The sequence below is a fragment of the Leucoraja erinacea genome, chromosome 7 (assembly GCF_028641065.1).
Source record: "Leucoraja erinacea ecotype New England chromosome 7, Leri_hhj_1, whole genome shotgun sequence".
NCBI lineage: Eukaryota > Metazoa > Chordata > Chondrichthyes > Rajiformes > Rajidae > Leucoraja > Leucoraja erinaceus.
In genome coordinates, this window is record NC_073383.1 from 1,522,891 (window position 1) to 1,547,096 (window position 24,206).

Consider the following 24,206-nt stretch of genomic DNA (forward strand, 5'->3'; position numbering starts at 1 on the left):
TCAACATAGTTGAAGGAGGTTGAAGGGAGGTCGAAGGAGATCAAAGGAGGTTGTCTTCATTCTCCACTCTTCGGTGTCAAATTTTCCCGAAGTTAGTCGTAGCTAGTCGAAGCTGGTCTTCAACATAGTCGAAGCTGGTCTTCAACATAGTCGAAGCTGGTCTTCAACATAGTCGAAGCTGGTCTTCAACATAGTCGAAGAAGGTCTTCTACATAGTCGAAGGAGGTCTTCAACATCTCATTTTATTTAACTCTCTTCTAAACTCGCCAATTAGGTGGCACAACTTTGGTCCTCATGTTGATAAACAGCAATAAAAGTTTCCAAAGGTGATGGAAAGACTGGAGGAAAGACTAGGTGCTGAGAGCTCTCTTCTACCTGCATTAAGGAGGCATTTAAACACACCTGAGCAATTACAAACACCTGTGAAGCCATGTGTCCCAAGCCCTGAAATGGGGGACTATGTATAAACACAGGAATAATTTCTACACGGTGAAACCAAATTGTATAAAAATATCCTTCAATAAAATCTGACTTTAACCACATGTGATTTTTTCCATTACAAATCCCAAATTGTGGAGTACAGAGGCAAATAAATAAATAATGTGTCTTTGTCCCAAACATTATGGAGGACACTGTATATATAAACTGGGGAATATTAACAAGATCAAACACGAAAAATGTGAAGAGCAAAGAAAACATGCTACAGCTGGTGGAAATCTAAAAAAATTTAAATCAAAATGAAAGATTATTAAGCATTATGCCTCATTCTGTGGGAAGAACAAAGTAAATGCGTTTCAAATATATACTCTTCAGGCCCTGAATTCTGGCTTCACATTCCCTTCTATGGATTTGGAGCTTTTGTTTAACTCATCTGTCCTTCCAAAGGCCTTCACATGACACCTACTATACAGTACTTTATAAATAGAAACATAGAAACATAGACAATAGGTGCAGGAGGAGGCCATTCGGCCCTTTGATCCAGCACCACCATTCATTGCGATCATGGCTGATCGTCCCCAATCAATAACCCGTGCCTGCCTTCTCCCCATATCCCTTGATTCCAGTAGACCCTCGAGCACTATCTAACTCTCTCTTAAATCCATCCAGTGGCTTGGCCTCCACTGCCCTCTGTGGCAGGGAATTCCACAAATTCACAACTCTCTGGGTGAAAAAGTTTTTTCTCACCTCAGTCTTAAATGGCCTCCCCTTTATTCTAAGACTGTGGCCCCTGGTTCTGAACTTGCCCAACATTGGGAAAATTTTTCCTGCATCTAGCTTGTCCAGTCCTTTTATAATTTTACATGTTTCTATAAGAGCCCCCTCATCCTTCCAAACTCCAGTGAATACAAGCCCAGTCTTTTCAATCTTTCCTCATATGACAGACCCGCCAACCCAGGGATCAATCTCGTGAATCTACGCTGCACTGCCTTAATCACAAGGATGTCCTTCCTCGAATTAGGAGACCAAAAGTGTACGCAATACTTCAGATGTGGTCTTACCAGAGCCCGGCACAACTGTTGAAGAACCTCTCTACTCCAATACTGAAATCCTCTTGTTGTGAAGGCCAACATTGCATTAGCTGTCTTCACTACCTGCTGTACCTGCACGCCAACTTTCAGTGACTGGTGTACAAGGACGCCCAGGTCTCGCTGTACCTCCCCCTTACCTAACCTAACCCCATTGAGATAATAATCTGCCCCCTTGTTTTTACCACCAAAATGGATAACCTCACATTTATCTATATTATACTGCGTCTGCCACGCATCTGCCCACTCACTCAACCTGTCCAGGTCACACTGCAACCTCCAAACATCAAGTCAAGTCAAGTCAAGTTTATTTGTCACATACACATACGAGATGTGCAGTGAAATGAAAGTGGCAATGCTCGCGGAACAAGAAAACAACCAAACAAATTATAAACACAATCATAACACACATATTATTTTACATAATAAATAATAGGAAAAGCGTTCTGTAGAGTTAGTCCCTGGTGAGAAAGGCGTTTACAGCCCAAATTGCCTCTGGGAAGAAACTCCTTCTCAACCTCTCCGTTCTCACTGCATGGCAACGGAGGCGTTTGCCTGACCGTAGCAGCTGGAACAGTCCGTTGCAGGGGTGGAAGGGGTCTCTCATGATTTTGTTTGCTCTGGATTTGCACTTCCTGTTGTATAGTTCCTGCAGGGGGGTGAGTGAAGTTCCCATAGTGCGTTCGGCCGAACGCACTACTCTCTGCAGAGCCTTCTTGTCCTTGGCAGAGCAATTCCCGAACCAGATGGTAATGTTCCCGGACAAGATGCTTTCCACCGCCGCTGCGTAGAAGCACTGTAGGATCCTCGTAGACACTCTGAATTTCCTCAATTGCCTGAGGTGGTAAAGGCGCTGCCTTGCCTTACTCACCAGTGCTGAGGCGTGTGATGACCATGTCATATCCTCAGAGATGTGGACTCCCAGATATTTAAAACAGTTCACCCTATCCACAGGATCCCCATTTATACTCAATGGAGTGTACGTCCTCGGATGATGTGCCCTCCTAAAGTCCATGATCAGCTCCTTTGTTTTTTTGACGTTCAAGAGGAGGCTGTTCTCCTGGCACCAGAGTGCCAGATCAGCCACCTCCTCCCGGTAGGCCCTCTCATCATTGTCTGAGATCAGGCCCACCACCACAGTGTCATCAGCAAACTTAATTATTGAATTGGAGCTGAACCTAGCCACACAGTCATGTGTGTACAGGGAGTACAATAGGGGGCTGAAGGACGCAACCCTGGGGCGATCCTGTGCTCAGGGTGAGGGACTTCGATGTATTCCCTCCCATCTTGACTACCTGGGGCCTGGCGGTGAGAAAGTCCAGGACCCAGGCACACAGGGAGGTGTTGAGCCCCAATTCCAGTAGCTTCCCGGCCAGTCTGGTGGGGACTATCGTGTTGAAGGCTGAACTGTAGTCTATGAACAGCATCCTCACGTAGCCCCCCTTCTGGCTGTCCAGATGGGAGAGAGCGGTGTGCAAGACCTGGGAGACCGCATCGTCCGTGGACCTGTTCGGACGGTATGCAAACTGCAACGGGTCCATGTTCCGAGGGAGGAAGGCGCAGATGTGATTCTTCACCAGCCTCTCAAAGCATTTCATGACTACCGAGGTAAGGGCCACCGGACGGTAGTCATTCAGGCAGGCTGGGGAGGCATTTTTTGGTACCGGTACAATGATGGTACTGGTACAATCCTCTTCACAGTTCACACTGCCACCCAGCTTTATGTCATCCGCAAACTTGCTAGTGTTGCTCCTAATTCCCTCTTCCAAATCATTAATATATATGATAAACAATTGCAAATACTGCAAATACTGCATCTTGTTCGAACAAAGTTAGTTGTAGCAAAGGTTTTACATCTAAGTTAGTATATTTTCATATTCCAGATATTGGAATAGAAACATAAAAACATGGAAAATAGGTGCAGGAATGGGCCATTCACTAATGCATCCACTATTTCTGCGGCTACTTGCTTAAGTATTCTGGCATGCAGCCTATCTGGCACTGGGGATTTATCGGCCTTTAATCCATTCAATTTACCTAACACCACTTCCCGGCTAACCTGGATTTCACTCAGTTCCTCCATCTCATTTGACCCCCGGTCCCCTGCTATTTCCGGCAGATTATTTATGTCTTCCTTAGTGAAGACAGAACCAAAGTAGTTATTCAATTTGTCTGCTATGTCCTTGTTCCCCAAGATCAATTCACCTGTTTCTGACTGCAAGGACTTACATTTGTTTTAACTCATCTTTTTCTCTTCACATATCTATAAAAGCTTTTGCAGTCAGTTTTTATGTTCCCTGCCAGTTTTCTTTCATAATCTATTTTCCCTTTCCTAATTAAGACCTTTGTCCTCCTCTGCTGAACTCTGAATTTCTCCCAGTTCTCTGGTAGGCTGCTTTTTCTGGCTAATTTGTACGCTTCATCTTTTTTTTTATACTATCCCTGATTTCCCTTGTTATCCACGGATGCACTACCTTCTCTGATTTATTTTTTTGCCAAACTGGGATGAACAATTGTTGTAGTTCATCCATGCAGTCTTTAAATGCCTTCCATTGCATATCCACCGTCAACCCATTAAGAATCAATTGCCAGTCTATCTTGGCCAATTCACATCTCATACCCTCAAAGTCACCTTTCTTTAAGTTCAGGACCCTTGTTTCTGAATTAACAATGTCACTCTCCATACTAATGAAGAACTCAACTATATTATGGTCACTCTTGCCCAAGGGGCCACGCACAACCAGACTGCTAACTAACCCCTCCACATTACTCAATACCCAATCTAGAATAGCCTGCTCTCTCGTTGGTTCCTCTACATGTTGGTTTAGAAAACTATCCCGCATACATTCCAAGAAATCCTCTTCCTCAGCACCCTTGCCAATTTGATTCACCCAATCTATATGTAGATTGAAGTTACCCATTATAACTGTTTTACCTTTGTTGCATGCATTTCTAATTTCCTGTTTGATGCCATCCCCAGCTCCACTACTACTGTTAGGTGGCCTGTACACAACTCCCACTAGCATTTTCTGCTTAGTGTTTCGCAGCTCTACCCATATCGATTCCACATCCTCCAAACTAATGTCCTTCCTTTCTACTGCGTTAATCTGCTCTCTAACCAGCAACGCTACCCCACCTCCTTTCCCTTTCTGTCTATCCCTCCTGAATATTGAATATCCCTGGATGTTCAGCTCCCAACCTTGGTCACCCTGGAGCCATGTCTCCGTGATCCCAACTATATCATAGTCATTAATAGCTATCTGCACATTCAACTCATCCACCTTATTACGAATGCTCCTTGCATTGAGACACAAAGCCTTCAGGCTTGTTTTTACAACACTCTTACCCCTTATAAGAATCGTATGGCTTTTTCATTTCATGTTTTGGATTTCTAGCACTTCCTTCAGCAGATCTGAATGTGGAATCTCACCCTTCATTTGTTCTTCCAGAATGAATGAATGGATGAATGAATGAATGAATGCTTTATCATCACATGTGACAAGTCACAGTGAAATCCTTTGTCTTGCACACCCTCGGTACCCAGGTCCTCCTTTGTCCCCCCCCCCCCCCCTCCCCCCCCCCCCCTTACTTACGGAGGTCCCCCCACTGTGTTATTTTGCTCTTTTCATAAAGGCCCCCTCCTTTTGACAATGCCAGTTCAATCAAGCTACTAATCCTTTTTAAATACCTAATATTTTGCCATGTATTTACAAGGTTAATTCCCGGGATAGCGGGACTGTCATGTGATGAGAGAATGGATCGACTGGACTTGTTTACTCTGCAATTTAGAAGGATGAGAGGGCATCTTATTGCAACATCATAAGATTATTAAGGGATTGGACACGCTAGAGGCAGGAAACATTTTCCCGATGTTGGGGGGAGTCCAGAACCAGGGGTCACAGTTTAAGAAAAAGGGTTAGGCCATTTAGAACTGAGACGAGGAAAAACTTTTCCACATAGATAGTTGTGAATTTGTGGAATTCTATACCTCAGAAGGCAATAGAGACCGACTCACTAGATGCATTCAAAAGAGAGTTGGAAACATCCTATCCACATCCACTCCATCCAGGCCTTTCACTATTCGGTTATATTTACATATTAAAAGGTGCAGGAGTAGGCCATTCGGCCCTTCGAGCCAGCACCGCCATTCAATGTTATCATGGCTGATAATCCCCAATCAGTATCCTGTTCTTGCCTTTTCCCCATATCCCCTGACTCCACTATGTTTAAGAGCCCTATCCAGCTCTCTCTTGAAAGCATCCAAAGAACCTGCCTCCACCACCCTCTGAGGCAGAGAATTCCACAGACTCTCTGTGAGAAAAAGTGTTTCCTCGTCTCCGTTCTAAATGGCTTTCCCCTTATTCTTAAACTGTGACCCCTGGTTCTGGACTCCTCCAACATCGGGAACATATTTCCTGCCTCTAGCGTGTCCAAACCCTTAATAATCCTATATGTTTCAATAAGATACCCTCTCATCCTTCTAAACTCCAGAGTGTACAAGCCCAGCTGCTCCATTCTCTCAGCATCTGACAGTCCCGACATCCCGGGAATTAACCTTGTTTTACAAAATATTTACGAAATGTTTAGGGCAGAAAGGCCACCCGGACTGGTGCAGGGTGAATTGAGTACAGTCGTTTTCATATAATTGACGGAATGCACCTAATCAATTCAAAACTTAAATTACCAGCATCTCGGAGTAAAATCAATGAGGTCGCCGGTGGCGGTGAGTTCACGTTAAAAGACTGAGAATATTTATGCATGGTGTACTCATACCCACAGAAATATCTGTGCATAAGGAAGTTTAGATTAATAAGGCATGCAACCACAAATTTATACTATGATGTATTCAAACTTGGGGTAAAATGGGACAAATACAATAAATCACAAATATTAGGTCATGTTTAAGAAGGAACTGCAGATGCTGGAAAAATCGAAGGTAGACAAAAATGCTGGAGAAACTCAGTGGGTGAGGCAGCATCTATGGAGCGAAGGAATAGACAACGTTTCAGGTCGAGACTGATAATCAGTTGCGACCACTATTTCCGATATTGTAAAAGTATGATGGCCTTGAAAGAGGCCATTTAGCCTTCATATCTACAGGATAGAGCAACGCCACAAGTCCCAACTCAAAACTGTCACAACCCTTTGGGTAAAATTGTAAATCTGTATCCTAGGTTTGTGACCAATTCACATCTAAATGGCGTAAATTGGGACAAGGGGAAATATAACGGGATCTGGGGGTCCTTGTACATCAGTCTATGAAAGTAAGCATGCAGGTACAGCAGACAGTGAAGAAAGCGAATGGCATGTTGGCCTTTATAACAAGAGGAATCGAATATAAGAGCAAAGAGGTCCTTCTGCAGTTGGACAGAGCCCTAGTGAGATCACACCTGGAGTATTGTGTGCAGTTTTGGTCCCCTAATTTGAGGAAGGAGTTTCTTGCTATTGAGGGAGTGCAGCGTAGGTTTACAAGGTTAATTCCCGGGATGGCGGGACTGTCATATGCTGAGAGAATGAAGCAGCTGGCCTTGTACAGTCTGGAGTTTAGAAGGATGAGAGTGGATCTCATTGAAACATATAAGATTGCTAAGGACTTGGACACGCTAGAGACAGGAAACATGTTGCCGATGTTGGGGGAGTCCAGAACCAGTGGCCACAGTTTAAGAATAAGGAGTAAGCCCTTTAGAACGGAGACAAGGAAACACTTTTTTTCACAGAGAGTGGTGAGTCTGTGGATTTCTCTGCCTCAGTGGGCGGTGGAGGCAGGTTCTCTGGATGCTTTCAAGAGAGAGCTAGATAGGGCTCTTAAAAATAGCGGAGTCAGGGGATATGGGGTGAAGGCAGGAACGGGGTACTGATTGGGGATGATCAGGCATGATCACATTGAATGGCGGTGCTGGCTCGAAGGGACGAATGGCCTACTCCTGCACCTATTGTCTAATGTCTATTGTCTATTATCTATTACAAACAAGATCATCTTAACCACCTCTTACCTTACCTAAGCATGATGTTGTGCAAGTATTTAGCGTCTTACAAAAGAGTAGTGCTTTTCAGAAACCATTTACAAGGTTGTAAATGAAGAAAGTCATGAAAGGTGAGTGAAGGACAGTAAATCTCCTTTCATCTCCTTATGGTGGTGTTGGGCATGCAGATTTTCCAAATGATCAGAGGTGATTCTATTTAATTCACTTTGTCTTTACATGTTACACAGCAAGATTAAAGGGGCTGCAGACATCAAGGTACCGGTGAGTTTAAGTTTAAAGGGAACGTGAGTTTTAAAAACATCCACTTTAAAGTTTGCCGACAGCACCAGTATCAGCGGCTGGTCGGATCTTGAACGTCGATGAAACAGAGTACAGGAAGGTGATGAAGAGGTTGGTAACATGAGGTCATGATGACAACCTCCCTGTCAATGTTAGCAAGATGATGGAGCTAGTAACTAACCTCAGGAAACAAGGTGGTGTACACATTCCTGTCTGCATCCAAAGTGGAGCTTCAGGTTCATAGCCATAAATATCACCAACAAATTGGCCCGGAGCAACTACATCGAAACTCGTCAAGAAAGCACACTGGCGCCTCCACTTCCTCAGAAAACTAAGGCAATTTGGCAAGTCTCCAACAACTCCAACCAACATCTACAGTTGCCCATAAAAAGCATCCGATCAGGACGCATCTGCACCCTAGCTTGCCAGAACTCAGACGATAGCTTTCTTCCCAACCAATTGTTCAAGCGCTTTTGATTGCAACATGCGCCTTAATTTTGTTCAACAAAGAAACTGACAAGTTACTAAAGAACCAAGTTACTGAAGAAAGACACAAAAAGCTGGAGTAACTCAGCGAGACAGGCAGTATCTCTGGATAGAAGGAATGGGTGACGTTTCGGGTCAAGACCCTTCTTCAGATTGGTCTCAGAGCAGTTGTAGTCATGTACTTTGTGATTTGAGTGTAGAGCATGCAAACACAGCTGTTCATTACATCTTAGTACACTTGAGAATAAAGGGCTTGTCCCACTTAGACGATTTTTTCGTCCACTGCCGGCGAGTGTCAATAGTCGTAGCGGGTCGCCAAAATACTGGCGTCTGGTCCCCCCTACGACAATGACTACAACAATGTCTACACCAACCCACCACCTAGTCGACGGCAAGCTAGCGATAACCGCCGACCCATTAAGACGTCCACCTACGACCACACCTACACCAACCTATGACCACACAGGTGACAACCAGTCAAACTACATCCACCCGCGACAAGCTAGGACCCTGTCAGCGACAACTGAAGACAACTGAAGACACTTCAGTCACCGGTACCTGTCGCCGGTTGACGTAGGTAGTCGCCATTGGAATTCAGCGAAGTCAGCGCCCGGCGAAAACCTACAACAGCACCTACAAATGCATTTCGTTGTCTCTGTACTGTACACTGACAATGACAATTAAAATTGAATCTGAATCTGAATCTGAATCTGACATCAGGAGAAGTCAAGTTACACTCATTGGTGTCAAAGCCACTGTTGCCGACATTTTTCCAACATGTTGAAAACCCAGCGGCGACCAGGAAGACATTACGGCTCTTTGGGTGACTGAGGAGACGACTCACGACCGTACAGGCGACATGTGGTGACAGCCTAGTTGCCTGCAGTCGCCTAAAAAATAGCCTAAGTGGGACAGTCTCTTTATAGACTAACACTAATGTTAATATAACTTTTCTCTCTACAGCGAGTGAGTTGCTGTGTTTTCCCAACATTTCCTGGTCATGCTGTTAATACAAACTGCATTAATGCTAATAACCCACAGTAGAATTTTGCTCAAAACTGGTTTTCTTTTCATATTTCATTAAAATAAATTCCCTCATTTTTACTTCATTTCTTTACTATTATTTTCTTTAATGTTGCCTATTTGCTGATCCATAAATGTCATTGTTATTTCCCTCGTCAGCCCCGCCATTGTTTCACTCCAAGCAACAAGGTTAATCTTTTGCCCAATGAACTCAGAGCGTTTCTGTTCTTCCAAAGTTCCCGTAGCAGACTGCAGACATAAACGTTGCCATGTTATGCAAATTGACGTTGCCTGCAGCACAATGTATTAATTAGTCAGAATATGTTAAATTAACATTAAGATTTAATTTATAGTCATGGGGTGATACAGCGTGGAAACAGGCCCTTTGGCTCAACTTGCCCACACCAACCAACAATGTCCCAGCTACACTAGTCCCACCTGCCCGTGTTTAATAATAATAATAATAAATTTTATTTATGGGCGCCTTTCAAGAGTCTCAAGGACACCTTACAAAAATTTAGCAGGTAGAGGAAAAACATGTAAGGGGAATGAAATAAATAGTAGAGACATGACTAGTACACAAATTAAAGACAGAATTCAATTCAAAACACAGTATGAGGCAATTAATGCACAGATGAAAAGGGAGGGGGACGTGGGGCTAAGGATAGGCAGAGGTGAAGAGATGGGTCTTGAGGCGGGACTGGAAGATGGTGAGGGACATGGAATTGCCGATCAGTTGGGGGAGGGAGTTCCAGAGCCTGGGAGCTGCCCTGGAGAAGGCTCTGTCCCCAAAACTGCGGAGGTTGGACTTGTGGATGGAGAGGAGACCGGCTGATGTGGATCTGAGGGACCGTGAAGGTTGGTAGGGGGAGAGGAGGTCAGTGAGATATGTGGGGGCCAGATGGTCGAGGGCTTTGTAGGTGAGGATCAAGATTTTGTAGGTGATCCGGTGGGAGATGGGAAGCCAGTGAAGGTGTTTGAGGAGTGGAGTGATGTGATGCCAGGATTTGGTGTGGGTGATGAGTCGGGCGGCTGCATTCTGGACCAGTTGGAGTCGGTTGATGTAGGTGGAGCTGATGCCAAGGAGAAGTAAGTTGCACTAGTCCAGTCGGGAGGAGATGAAGGCATGGATGAGTCTTTCAGCAGCGGGAGGTGTGAGAGAGGGTCTGAGTTTGGCGATGTTGCGGAGATGAAAGAAGGATATATTGGCCCATATCCCTCCAAACCTGTCCTATCCATGTACCTGTCCAACTGTTTCTTAAATATTAGGATAGTCCCAGCCTCAACTACCTCCTCTGCCAGCTTGTTCCATGCACCCACCAACCTTTTGTGTGAAAAATGTACCCCTCAGTTTCCTATTAAATCTTTTCCCCTTCACCTTATCCTGTCTTCTGGTCCTCGATTCAAATACTCTGGGCAAGAGCCTTTTAGCATCTACCCAATTTTCTTAAACAATTTCTTAAATATTAACATCTTATGCTGTTTTATAGCCAATGCTGTATTCACGTCATAATTTAGTTGATATTCATGTCATAATTTAGTTCTTATTGAAACATATAAGATTAGTAAGGGTTTGGACACGCTAGAGGCAGCAAACATGTTCCCAATGTTGGGGGAGTCCAGAACCAGGGGCTACAGTTTAAGAATAAAGGGTAAGCCATTTAGAACGGAGATGAGGACATACTTTTTCACACAGAGAGTTGTGAGTCTGTGGAATTCTCTGCCTCAGAGGGCGGTGGAGGCAGGTTCTCTGGATGCTTTCAAGTGATAGGGCCAGATAGGGCTCTTAAAGATAGCGGAGACAGGGGATATGGGGAGAAGGCAGGAACGGGGTACTGATTGGGGATGATCAGCCATGATCACATTGAATGGCGGTGCCTGCTCGAAGGGCCGAGTGGCCTACTCCTGCACCTATTGTATATTTTGTTACAGGTAGCAATGCTGAAAGATCCAGTTCAATAACTGAATCCTTACAGGTTCCAAAATACAGAAGATTAGGTTAATCACTATAGATAGAATAGAATAACGTTTATTGTCATTTGAACCTAAGTTCAAACAAAATTAAGTTTCTGCAGTCATACAAACAAGAAAAAAAAACCAAGACACACAATTAACACAGACATCCATCACAGTGAACCTCCAAACACCTCCTCACTGTGATGGAAGGCAAAGTGTGGGAATACACGTTAAGGTTTTCTGCTAATGTGTTACCTGTCAACTCTATGTCTATGATTGCATGGTGAACTTTTCATTATAACATTTGAATTTAATAAGACTTTTTGCCCCATTCATTTTCACCATTACCATTCATCATTGTGACCATTCATTTTCACGAATGATAAAATGAAAAAAAAAAAACGGGGTCGATAGTGAGGTTGATGTATGTCATGTGCCGATCAAAATTCAGAAGAGATTGTGTAGTGGGAGTGAGATGAGACGTGGAAAGGAGGACTGTGTGTGAACATGCACCTTGTCTTCAACAATGGCAGGCACAACGCATATTGAAGCTGACACTTGAGTACTCACGTGGCTCACCAGATTTGTGCGAACGGAATCATTACCCTGACTCTGAACAACAGGTGTGAGCAGGAAGGAACTGCAGATGCTGGTTTACACTGAAGGTAGACAAAATGCTGGAGAAAACTCAGCGGATCAGACAGCATCTCATGCATCAATGAAGGAATAGGTGACGTTTCGAATCTGATGAAGTGTCACTTAATCCTTCTCTCCAGAGATGCTGTCTGACCCGCTGAATTACTCCAGCTTTTTGTGTCTATCCCCATTATTAATTTCTGCTTGAACTGGCCCAGGACATGAGTAATATTCAGCAGGTGCTTACAAATTCAACTTGGAAGAGAAGTCACTCTGGCCGAGCTGCTGAGACCATCTTTCATAAGTGTACTGTGACCTTGACCATCAGACAGATGGGATGTTGTGACTAATCGAAACCTCCCCTGCTTCCTTATGTCTGAATATTGTGGCCCTTTGGTAACATACCTATGACTTCCACAGGCATGCTGAGATTTAATTAAGATGTTTATGGAAGGCAGACCCAGCGAGGGAAAGTTTTAATTAGTACTTGTAGACAATTACACTTACTTCCAACTCCCACTCTGCTGACACATCTATCGTGATAATGCAGCAACCTTTCTTGCCAAGCATGCGGTTTTGGAAAGAGGCATTCCTTCAGACGATGGGCAGTTAATAACATTCCTGCTCTGCAGTGCAGAATCTAACAAGGATCATCAATATTCATCGAAGATAGACACAAAAAGCTGGAGTAACTTGGGGGGACAGGCAGCATCTCTGGAGAGAAGGGATGGGCAGCGTTTCGGGTCGAGACCCTTCCGCAGACTAGTTTTTTTGTGTCTATCTTCAGTGTCAACTAGCATCTGCTGTTCCTTGCGACACAGAGGGCAGTGGAGGGCTAAATCACTGGATGGATTTAAGAAAGAGATATAGAAGGGAGATCGAGCAACTGTCCATATGGTGCCAGCACAATAACCTGGCCCTCAACACCAGCAAAACCAAGGAACTGATTGTGGACTTTGGAAGGAGTAGGAGGGGGACCCACAGCACCATTAACATCAATCAACGGGTCGATGGTTGAAAGTGCCAAGAACTTCAAATTCCTGGGCGTGCACATCTCTGAAGATCTTTCCTGGTCCGAGAACACTAACGCAATTATCAAAAAAGCTCATCAGCACCTCTACTTCCTGAGAAGATTACGGAGAGTCGGATTGTCAAGGAAGACTCTCTCTAACTTCTACAGGTGCACAGTCGAGAGCATGCTGACCGGTTGCATCGTGGCTTGGTTCGGCAATTTGAGTGCCCTGGAGAGGAAAAGACTACAAAAAGTAGTAAACACTGCCCAGTCCATCATCGGCTCTGACCTTCCTTCCATCGAGGGGATTTATCGCAGTCGCTGCCTCAAAAAGGCTGGCAGTATCATCAAAGACCCACACCATCCTGGCCACACACTCATCTCCCTGCTACCTTCAGGTAGAAGGTACAGGAGCCTGAAGACTGCAACAACCAGGTTCAGGAATAGCTACTTCCCCACAGCCATCAGGCTATTAAACCTGGCTCAGACAAAACTCTGATTATTAATAACCACTTTCTGCTATTTGCACGTTATCAGTTTATTTATTCATGTGTGTATATATTTATATCATGGTATATGGACACATTTATGTTTTGTAGTAAACGCCTACTATTTTCTGTGTGCTTAAGCAAAGCAAGAATTTCATTGTCCTATACAGGGACACATGACAATAAACTCACTTGAGAGTTAGATAGAGCTCTAGGGGCTAGTGGAATCAAGGGATATGGAGAGAAGGCAGGCACGGGTTATTGATTGGGGATGATCAGCCATGATCACATTGAATGGCGGTGCTGGCTCGAAGGGCCAAATGGCCTCCTCCTGCACCTATTTTCTATGTTTCTACATCCATTTTCATCCACAGTGCAAACATAACAGATTGAGTAGAATTGATCATTTTAAATACATTTGAATTTCAGGAAACCAAAGTAGGAAACACCTAGCCAAGAATTAAAACTGAAATGTATTAACATTTCTTTATTACACTGGATAAATGACAATTGTGCCGGATTTACTCAGCCTTATTGCACAGTTTGTGGGCAAAGAAAGATAGAGTCAGATTTTTACACAAGGATCTGTCGTTCATAAAATGGAAGCTACCAAGGAATGGCGGGACTGTCATATGAGGAAAGATTGAAAAGACTAGGCTTGTATTCACTGGAGTTTAGAAGGATGAGGGGGTATCTTATAGAAACATATAAAATTATAAAAGGACTGGACAAGCTAGATGCAGGAAAAATGTTCCCAATGTTGGGCGAGTCCAGAACCAAGGGCCACAGTCTTAGAATAAAGGGGAGGCAATTTAAATCTGTGGTGAGAAAAGCCTTTTTAACCCAGAGTTGTTAATTTGTGGAATTCCCTGCCACAGAGGGCAGTGGAGGCCAAATCACTGGATGGATTTAAGAGAGAGTTAAATAGAGCTATAGGGGTTAGTGGAATCAAGGGATATGGGGAGAAGGCAGGCACGGGTTATTGATTCGGGACGATCAGCCATGATCACAATGAATGGTGGTGCTGGCTCGAAGGGCTGAATGGCCTCCTCCTATCTTCTATGTTTCTAAAAATGTGTTCTTATATTAATCAAGTATATAGACTGATAGATCACAAATATAGTGTTAAATGATGCCATATAACAATCATTTTGCACAAATGGAAAGAAACCAAATACGATTTAGCAAAAAAATCTATTTTTATAACCTATACTTTGTGTTTTCACAATCCCTTAAATTCTGTCATTTCAGATAACTCTAATTGGATTAAAACATGCGTCAATACTTCATACCTCAAATGCAGGATCACAATCTTATTAGACTTATTAGAACCTGCATCATAATGCACATTAAACATTAACTCTGTGCGGCTAGCAATCCCAGCAAAATCTGAAGAAGGGTCTCGACCCGAAACGTCACCTATTCCTTTTCTTCAGGGATGCTGCCTGTCCCATTGAGTTACTCCAGCATTTTGTGTCTATCCCAGCAAAGTGCAAAGTGAATTTACAGAAAAGTCTGCTTTAAGTTTTGAGTAGGTCGTGAGAACACATTATAAGGCAGTAATGGGTCGGGAGAACCCATTCATCCTTAGGTTCTAGACACAGTAAATGCAGATAATTCACTTTGAGTCCAAATCAACATCACTTTCCTTCACCCACACACTCAAGAAGCCTGTTTTTACTGCTGCAATTTTCAATTACAATGAAAAATATGTTTGCACTGTTAAGCATTTCGGATAATTGCAAAGAAAACCTTTCACATATGTAAATTTCCAGGGGGTATGCTGCAAACAATGTATTCTAAAAAATACTAAATTACTCAGTTACTTTTAAAAACACACAGCAAATGTAATCGTACTTTCTCTTCCAAAGATCTAACTACAGAATACAACTGTTATCTAAATTATTTCTGTGACAGACAATAGACAATAGACAATAGGTGCAGGAGCAGGCCATTCGGCCCTTCGAGCCATCACCGCCATTCAATATGATCATGGCTGATCATCCACAATCAGTACCCCGTTCCTGCCTTCTCCCCATATCCCCTGACTCCGCTATAACAGGCTAAATACAATGTTATATTTTGCCACACGATATTTCAATACGCTCACCACTTTAATACCAAGGCAGTTAAGAATGACATTATGTGGAGTAATGGCAACTGTAGTGGAAATGCAGAGTGTTCGCTGTAAAGTGGATGAAATCAGTCTTTATCAGCCAGTTTGGTGCGCCCAATCTTCTTTCTTGAAATGTATTAAGTACAACTTGCCCTTCTACTGACATCTATCATGTATGTTTTATTTTGTCTTCATTAGTAGTGTTGGAACAATATCTAACTTGTAATTGTGTAGGAAGGAACTGCAGCTGCTGGTTTAAATTGAAGGTAGACACAAAATGCTGGAGTAACTCAGTGGCATAGGCAGCATCTCTGGAGAGAAGGAATGGGTGACGTTTCTGGACAAGACCCTTCTTCGCCCACTCCTCTCCAGAGATGATGCCTGTTCCACTGAGTTAATCCAGCATTTTGTGTCTACCTTCAAACTTGTAATTGCTCACCACAATAAATACCCGTGGTGTGAATTTCACACTTTGCACACCACTGGTTCCGCCTTTCTTTCACTGTCACTGTATGTCATGTTGTTATTTGTGGGCGGAGCACCAAGGCAAATTCATTGTATGTGAATTCTTGGCCAATAAACTTACTTACTTATTTACTTTCCCCTGGATTATAGGTACCACTCTGTCAAACCTGAAGAGGCACTGTAGATGAATATCGAAAACCTTGTAGAGTTTTTCATTTCTCTGCAGGCCCTTAGTACATCAAGGCAGCATTTAGTACATCAACATGCCATCAACAATTCAGGATAACATGGAAGTCAATGCAGTGCATGGAAAACACTTTAGTGGTTGGAGTCACGTCACAAACAAAGGATGAGAATTATGGTTGCTAAATGTCAACATTCTCAACCATTGGATATCATTGTAAGTGTTCTTGGGGCATGAGAACAGAAAATGGAACAGCTCATCTGCCCCCTTGTGCCTTGGATCCAGTGATTTTAAGATGCTTCACCAATTATTATTTTTCCCATCATTAGCTCAGAAATGGGATGTTTGTTTACTGATTATTATGCAACCAAATGCATCCGCACTTTCTCAGGACAGGGGTTGTCTGATACACAGCAAATCACACTTGTATCACATCATTCTAAACAGAACAGCCTATTTGCAGTCACTCCGATTCTCCAAATTCAATATCCCTTCCTCCATTACTAGCTGTCTGGACCAGCAGTGTGAACAAGATGGATTTTAGCAACTCACTATGGTGGCATCAACACCTCCACCACCCAGAGGGACAAAAGCACCAGGTAAAAAGGAAAAAAAACTACTTCCATATCACACCCGATCTGGACTTGCAAAAATGTCAGTGTTCCTTCAGTCACTGTCAAAGACTTGGGACTCCATAGCTCAAAGCACTGTGGGCGTTATCTCTATCAAACAAACTCCAGGGACTATAGGAGGCACACCAGCAAAAACTTTTCAAGAGCAATTAAATCATAAGATCATAAGTGATAGGAGCAGATTTAGGACATTCAGCCCATCAAGTCCACTCCACACCATTCAGTCATGGCTGATCTATCTCTCCCTCCGAACCCCATTCTCCTGCCTTCTCCCCATAATCCTTGAAACCTGTAAAAGTGGAAAGTAAATGTTGGCAACCCACAGCCTCCCTCACTAATAAAGAGTAATATTGATTTTTAAAGCTTGACTTGCACATCCTTTTAATAGAGGAAAAGAAAATAGTTTAACTAACATGTCAAAATTGTTGAACACCTCTGCTGCTGAGCTGAATGCATCCACCAGTGTTGATTTATACAATGATTTTTGTAATAACTGTCTACACTGCTATTCAAATAAGAACTCATTGTATAACTTGGCTCCCTTCTCATAAACATGAATCAATTCCATTTTGTTTACAATAATGGGCATTTCATATTTGTCAGTTGTCACCTCATGTTCCTTATTTCAACGTCTTTCTTTTGAGAGAAGATAAACACAAGTGAATAATAGCTGTATATTTATTCTGGAGCTGATTTAACAATTGCAAGATTTAAGTTCTGCAGTGAGAAAGTTTGTTAACGTTTTCAGCTTTCAACACACACCTCTGCACTTAACACAAACAAATCTCTCCGCATACACACAGTTGATACCAATCAGATCTCAAGGAAAGGTTTGGTTTCTATGTGTTCACATCAAAATATATACAGTGCCCTCCATAATGTTTGGGACAAAGACCCATCATTTATTTATTTGCCTCTGTGCTCCACAATTTGAGATTTGCAATAGAAAAAAATAACATGTGGTTAAAGTGCACATTGTCAGATTTTATTAAAGACCATGTTTATGCTTTTTGGTTTCACCATGTAGAAATTACAGCAGTGTTTATACATAGTCGTCCCCCCCCCCCCCCATTTCAGGGCACCATGATGTTTGGGACACATGGCTTCACAGGCGTTTGTAATTGCTCAGGTGTGTTTAATTGCCTCCTTAATGCAGGTATAATAATAATAATAATAATAATAATGTTTATTTATATATAGCACTTTTCAACAAAACCAGTATTTGAACCAAAGTGCTTAGGACGACAGATAGCACAATGGGCTAAGAGTTCGGCTGGCGACCGGAGGGTAGCCGGTTCAAATCCCGCTTGGAGTGCATACTGTCGTTGTGTCCTTGGGCAAGACACTTCACCCACCTTTGCCTGTAATGGAATGTTACGGCGGCAGGCGCGGGCACACCGCGACGCCCTGTGTCTCCCTTTCAAGGGAGATGCTAAAAATGCATTTCGTTGTCTCTGTACTGTACACTGACAATGACAATAAATTGAATCATTTCATTTCATTTTACAGAGATTGATTAAGTTAATTGAACAGATCAAATGTCAATAAATCGATACAAAACAAAAAAGAGAAAAAGAAAAAAGACACAGAACAGTACACTATAGAAATCAACATGAAACGTCCCCCCACAGCAGAATTCACTGTGAGGGAAGGCACTAAAAATATCCAGTTCTCCCCCTCATAGTCCACCCGAGGTCGGGGTCTATATGTGGCCTCCTCAGCCAACTCGATGTTTTCAGGCCCTCCTGCCACGAAGCTGGACCATCGGCTTCGGGTGAACATTCTTCAGCGGCCAGGACTGAAGCGGCCGCTTCCTCCCTGAAGACTGCAATGTCCAAAGTTCTCAGGCCGCGCTGGCCGGACCTCTGACACTGGCGAACTCGGACACCAGGCCCCGCGGTGTTGAAATCCAGTGCCGCCCGTCCGCGGCTGGACGCTCTGCAGCCGCAGCTCAGCGATGTTGCAGTCGGCGTTCCCAGTGCCCCGGAGCTTACCGGAAGGCGACCCGGTAAGGCATCGCCCGCTCCGTGTTGGTGTCCCAGCATCTGCACCGCCGGCGAAGCTGTAGTCCCGGCAGGAAATCGTCGCTCCAGCGCTGCTCCAGCTCGATGGTAGGCCGCACAGAGAGGACGAAGAAGCGGTTCGGAAGAAAACCGCATCTCCGACCAGGTAGGACTGGGATTAAAACAGTTTCCCCCTTCCCCCCCCCCACCCACCACATAAAAGAAGACTTCCAATGAACAATTTTCACGGACAGGACTAAAAATAAAATAAAAAAGGGAGAAAGGACGGACTGCAGGAGGAGCAGCCATACACAACGGCGCATCACCCCCACAGTCTGCCATAAGAGAGCTCTCAGCACCTAGTATTTCCTCCAGTCACCTTTGGAAACTTTTATTGCTGTTCATCAACATGAGGACCAAAGTTGTGCCAATGAAAGTCAAAGAAGCCATTATGAGACAGAGTAAGGAATTTCTAGCAAATTCTGAAGTGTATAGACACATCCTATCTGCTCAGGTTCAAACAAATGCCTCAAAACTCATTGGCCGGCGGTTCATTCTGCAGCAAGACAATGATCCCAAACATACTGCTAAAGCAACAAAGGAGTTTTCAAAGTTAAAAATTGGTCAATTCTTGAGTGGACAAGTCAATCACCCGATCTGAACCCAATTGAGCATGTCTTTTATATGATGAAGAGAAAACTGAAGGGGACTAGCCCCCAAAACAAGCATAAGCTAAAGATGGCTGCAATACAGGCCTGGCAGAACATCACCAGAGAAGACACCCAGCAACTGGTGATATCCATGAATCGCAGACTTCAAGCAGTCATTGCATGCAAAGCATATGCAACAAAATACTAAACATGACAACTTTCATTTACATGACATTACATGACAGATCAGTGTGTCTATATACCATTATATAAATATATACACACATTAATAAATAAGCAGATAATGGTCTATTAATGTTCAGAGATTTGTTTCAGTTGATTTTAATAGCCCGATGGCTGTGGGGAAGTAACAATTCCTGAACTGTAACAGCCTATTCCACTTTATCTGTTTATTTATGTATATATTGGACTGAACTGTTCTGGATTTATTTATGCTTACAATATTCTGTTGTGCTGAAGCAAAGCAAGAATTTCATTGTCCTATCTGGGACACATGACAATAAACCCTCTTGACTTGACTTTGTCCTGTTTTCACACCTTATACTTCCTTACCTATGTACTGCCCACTCCCCTGACATCAGTCTGAAGAAGGGTCTTGACCCGAAACATCACACATTCCTTCTCTCCAGAGATGCTGCCTGTCCCACTGAGTTACTCCAGCATTTTGTGTATATCTTCCCCCTGCAACTGCAGGAGACGTAACACTTGTCCCTTTACCTTCTCCGTCACATCCATCCAGGACCCCAGCAGTCCTACCAAGTGAGACAGAAATACACGTGCATCTCATCTAGTAACACATCTAGTATGTTCAGTGTTCTCAATGTAGCCTCCTTTACATCGGCAAGACCAAGCTTAGACTTGCCGATTATTTTAACGAACCCTTGCGCTCGGACTGTTGGATTTTGCATTTGCTAACCATTAAACTCTCCTTCCCACTCCCATACTGACATTTCTGTCCAGAGCTACCTCCATTGACTAAGTGAGTCCACACACAAACTGGAGGAATAGCACCTCATATCCTGATTGGGTAGCTAACAACCTAATGTCCCTGTCCCACTTAGACAAATTTTCCGCGACTACAGGTGACTAGGCTGTCGTCACATGATCATGAGGTGACACCTATATGTCTCCTCAAGTCGCCTAGAGTCGTAACGTTTTTGTGCTCGCCACTGGATTTTGAAATGTTCCAAACATTTCGGTGACTGTGGGCTTGACGTAGCTGGTTTTCTCCTGACGTAGGTGCTGTTGTAGCTTGTCACCAGGATGATGCAGGTTGTTGCCGGGTGCTGTTGTAGCCTGTCGCGGGTGGATGTAGGTTGACGTTGGTTGTTGTAGGTTGTCGCATGTGTCGTCGGCGGTTGTCGTAGGCGGGGTCGTAGGTGGACGTCCTAAGTCGCGACGATTGGGTCTCCGGTTGTCGGTAGCTTGCCGTAGCTTGACGTCGACTAGGTGGAAGGTTGTTGTAGACATTGTCATTGGGGAGCGGGTCCAATCGCCACTTTTTCAGCAACCTGCTACGACTGTGACAGTCACAGGCAGTCGCCGAAAAAAATCATCGAAGTGGGACAGGGCCTTAACGGTATGAACATTGAGTTCTACAATTTTAGGTAACTAACATCATAACAACCCTTGACAGCATCTTTACTGTATTCTGAATTTAGCTTAGTGTAGTTTAGAGATACAGCGCGGTAAACAGGTCCTTCGGCCCACCGAGTCCCATCCGACCAGCATTAACATTATCCAGCACACACTAGGGACAATTTTACATTTCTACCAAGCCAATTCACCTACAAACCTCCACGTCTTTGGAGCGTGGGAGGAAACTGAAGATCTCAGAGAATGCTCATGCATACAACCAAGATCTATCTCAACCCAATAATATGAAGCAGAACATTTTTGGAAGTCTTCTAACTCAATGTAGTTTGACAGTTAAACAAACATTCGATCCACGACAAACATTGGAAGTGAGGTAAATACACTACCTGGGGAATGAGAGTTAAGTGGTGAGGCAGAGAAAATCTTGAAGGAGCCAGAGGCGTTATGAGCGGAGTGAGCAGCGGCGGTGGATTTCTGAGAGGAAGAGCGAGAGGAACCAGGAGAATAGGTTGCTGTGGCAGCAGCAATTGGAGCCAAGCTGGAAAGTTGCTGGTCGGTGAGGTTGATCTGAGAGTTCCTGCCATCTGGAGGCTGTCTTTTCATGGCGTTTAGAATACTTTTGCCATTAATTCCTGCAACGTTAGTGGAAAGGTAATAAAGATTAGCATAACCTGGGTCAAAGGAAAAAAATATATAATTTTCATCTATCACAAGATGCGAGCAACAGGTTGGGGTGAAATTTTTAAAAAGCTGAAATTAGGGCTGAACCCCTCTCAGTTTTGGGGACTTTGCCAAACTTGCAGCAACCTTGGAAAAAGATTTGGAGGACATTCCCGACACTATCGATGTTGCTAATGAACGGAGGTGTCCGGAGAAGACCCAGCGGCGATAGTGGGGAGGTCAGCGTGGCGTGGCGTGGCGTGGATGATGGTGCTGACCGATGGACGTAGATGGACCACGTGGACGTGAGGACACCGCTGCCGATGGAGGAAACAAATGACCCGGCGTGGGGGGGCAGTTGTGAGGGAGGGGGGGAAGAACAATGGCAGACCTGGCACAGGAGGGCGGGGGGGATTTGTAACTTTTTAAGCACCCGCTGAGTTGAAGAATTTCACTGTGACTTGTCACATGTGACAATAAAGTATTCAATTCAATTCAATTGACTGATGTTTTAAAATTCATCCCAGGATGTTCAGAACTTTCTTCGCTTATGCATTCAAATGATGTGAACTTGCATCAACAGCTCCTAGAGTAACATCACCAGTTGGCAAACCCTATCTTTACCAGGAAGTACCATGCATTTTGTTTTTGGTAGGTGTCATCGACAGCGACCATGACTGGGAATCCATCTGGTTTTCTGTCCCAACCCAAGTCACTGAGCCCTGCTCTTCTGGATAGAAGCCGCTGACAGGCTTAACCTAATAGTTTCATCAATGGGGTTAATATTGGAAATGCCAATCTATGAATTGTCAAATCACAGATTTCAATTAAAAATACGTTTATGTTGCGTTTGACGACACTGGGCCTGTACTCGCTGGAGTTTAGAAGGATGAGGGGAAAACCTCATTGAAACGTACAGAATAGTGAAAGGCCCAGATAGAGTGGATGTGGAGAGGATGTTTCCACTAGTGGAAGAGTCTGGGATTAGAGGCCTCGGAATTAAAGGACGTTCCTTTAAGATGGAGATGAGGTAGAATTTCTTTAGTCAGAGGTTGGTGAATCAGTGGAATTCATTGCCGTAGAAGGCAGTGGAGGCCAAGTCAATGGATATTTTTAACACAGAGATAGATAGATTCTTGATTAGTACGGGCGTCAAGGGTTATGGGGAGAAGGCAGGAGAATGGAAGGGTTAGGAAGGAGAGATCGATCAGCCATGATTGAATGGCTGTGTTGACTTGATGGGCCGAATGGCCTACTTCTGTTCCTATCTCTTATGACCTTTGAAAACGACAGACAATGTAAAGCCATTTTCAGAGGGTCCAAGATAAAATTGTACTGAGTTCAAATATAAGTAACAGATTTGAAATTCCATTAGAACATGGAATTGGATCATTAAACTGATGAGTATCTCTATTAATTTTGGGTTTCACAGTTGAGCACTATTTCAATTCCTATGATAAATGTATGAACATATCGCAGAGCAAAATTAATTTGCCTGTTTCATTTTATAGTCATAAACTAGTTCAATAATTCAAATAATGAAATACCAGTCGATCAAAGGTTCGATCCAAGCTACCAGGAGACAGGAGCCTGTGATCTCAGTTTAGTTATTCGGCAGAGCATTACATTGAAGGCAGACATTCCCTCAGTACAACCAGGGACCACCCTAGGAAATGGCAGAAGACAACATGCACAAAGATTACCTGTAATAGGAGCACAAGCGACTTCTGTCTGGAACGAGATGCCAGAATCTAGAGTTTTTGATTCTACAACACACAATAATCAAAAGCAATTTTAATTTAATCAATATTTGATTATCATTCAAATATATATTTTAAAAGATATGAAAGGATAACAAGTTGCAGCAATATATGGTATCCAATGGAATTGCCGCATTCTTGTCGAAAATGATATTAATGATCAATTACACTGAATAATGTTTTAAACAAAAGTCTGAAATATTGCACGACAATTTTACCAAATATGGATTTGGCTCAATAACATGAACTGTCATAATAAAAAGGCCTAAATATTCGTGCAGGATTTTCAAATGCACATAGAAACATGAAAACATAGAAAATAGGCGCAGGAGGAGGCCATTCGGCCCTTCGAGCCAGCACCGCCATTCATTGTGATCATGACTGATTGTCCCCGATCAATAACCCATGCCTGCCTTCTCCCCATATCCTTTGACTCCACTAGCCCCTAGAGCTCTATCTAACTCTCTCTTAAATCAACACAGCGCAAGCTAGATGCAGGAAAAATGTTCCCAATGTTGGGGGAGTTCAGAACCAGGGGCCACAGTCTTAGAATAAAGAGGTGGCCACAAAAAAAACGTTTTCACCCAGAGAGTTGTGAATTTGTGGAATTCCCTGCCACAGAGGGCAGTGGAGGCCAAATCACTGGATGGATTTAAGAGAGAGTTAGATAGAGCTCTAGGGGCTAGTGGAATCAAGGGATATGGGAAGAAGGCAGGCACGGGTTATTGA

General features: G+C 43.6%; 1 protein-coding gene across 1 annotated transcript in view; it reads right to left on the reverse strand.

The window, feature by feature from the left end:
* The window catches only part of LOC129698566 (diacylglycerol kinase beta-like), a 275,043-nt gene that overhangs the window by 58,271 nt on the left and 192,566 nt on the right, over positions 1-24,206 (reverse strand). The window contains exons 5-6 of the mRNA XM_055637649.1: positions 23,421-23,483; positions 21,444-21,689 (exon numbers count right to left, since the gene is read on the reverse strand). Of these exons, the coding sequence (XP_055493624.1) occupies positions 21,444-21,689; positions 23,421-23,483 (309 nt within the window). The remainder of the gene's footprint in view (positions 1-21,443; positions 21,690-23,420; positions 23,484-24,206) is intronic.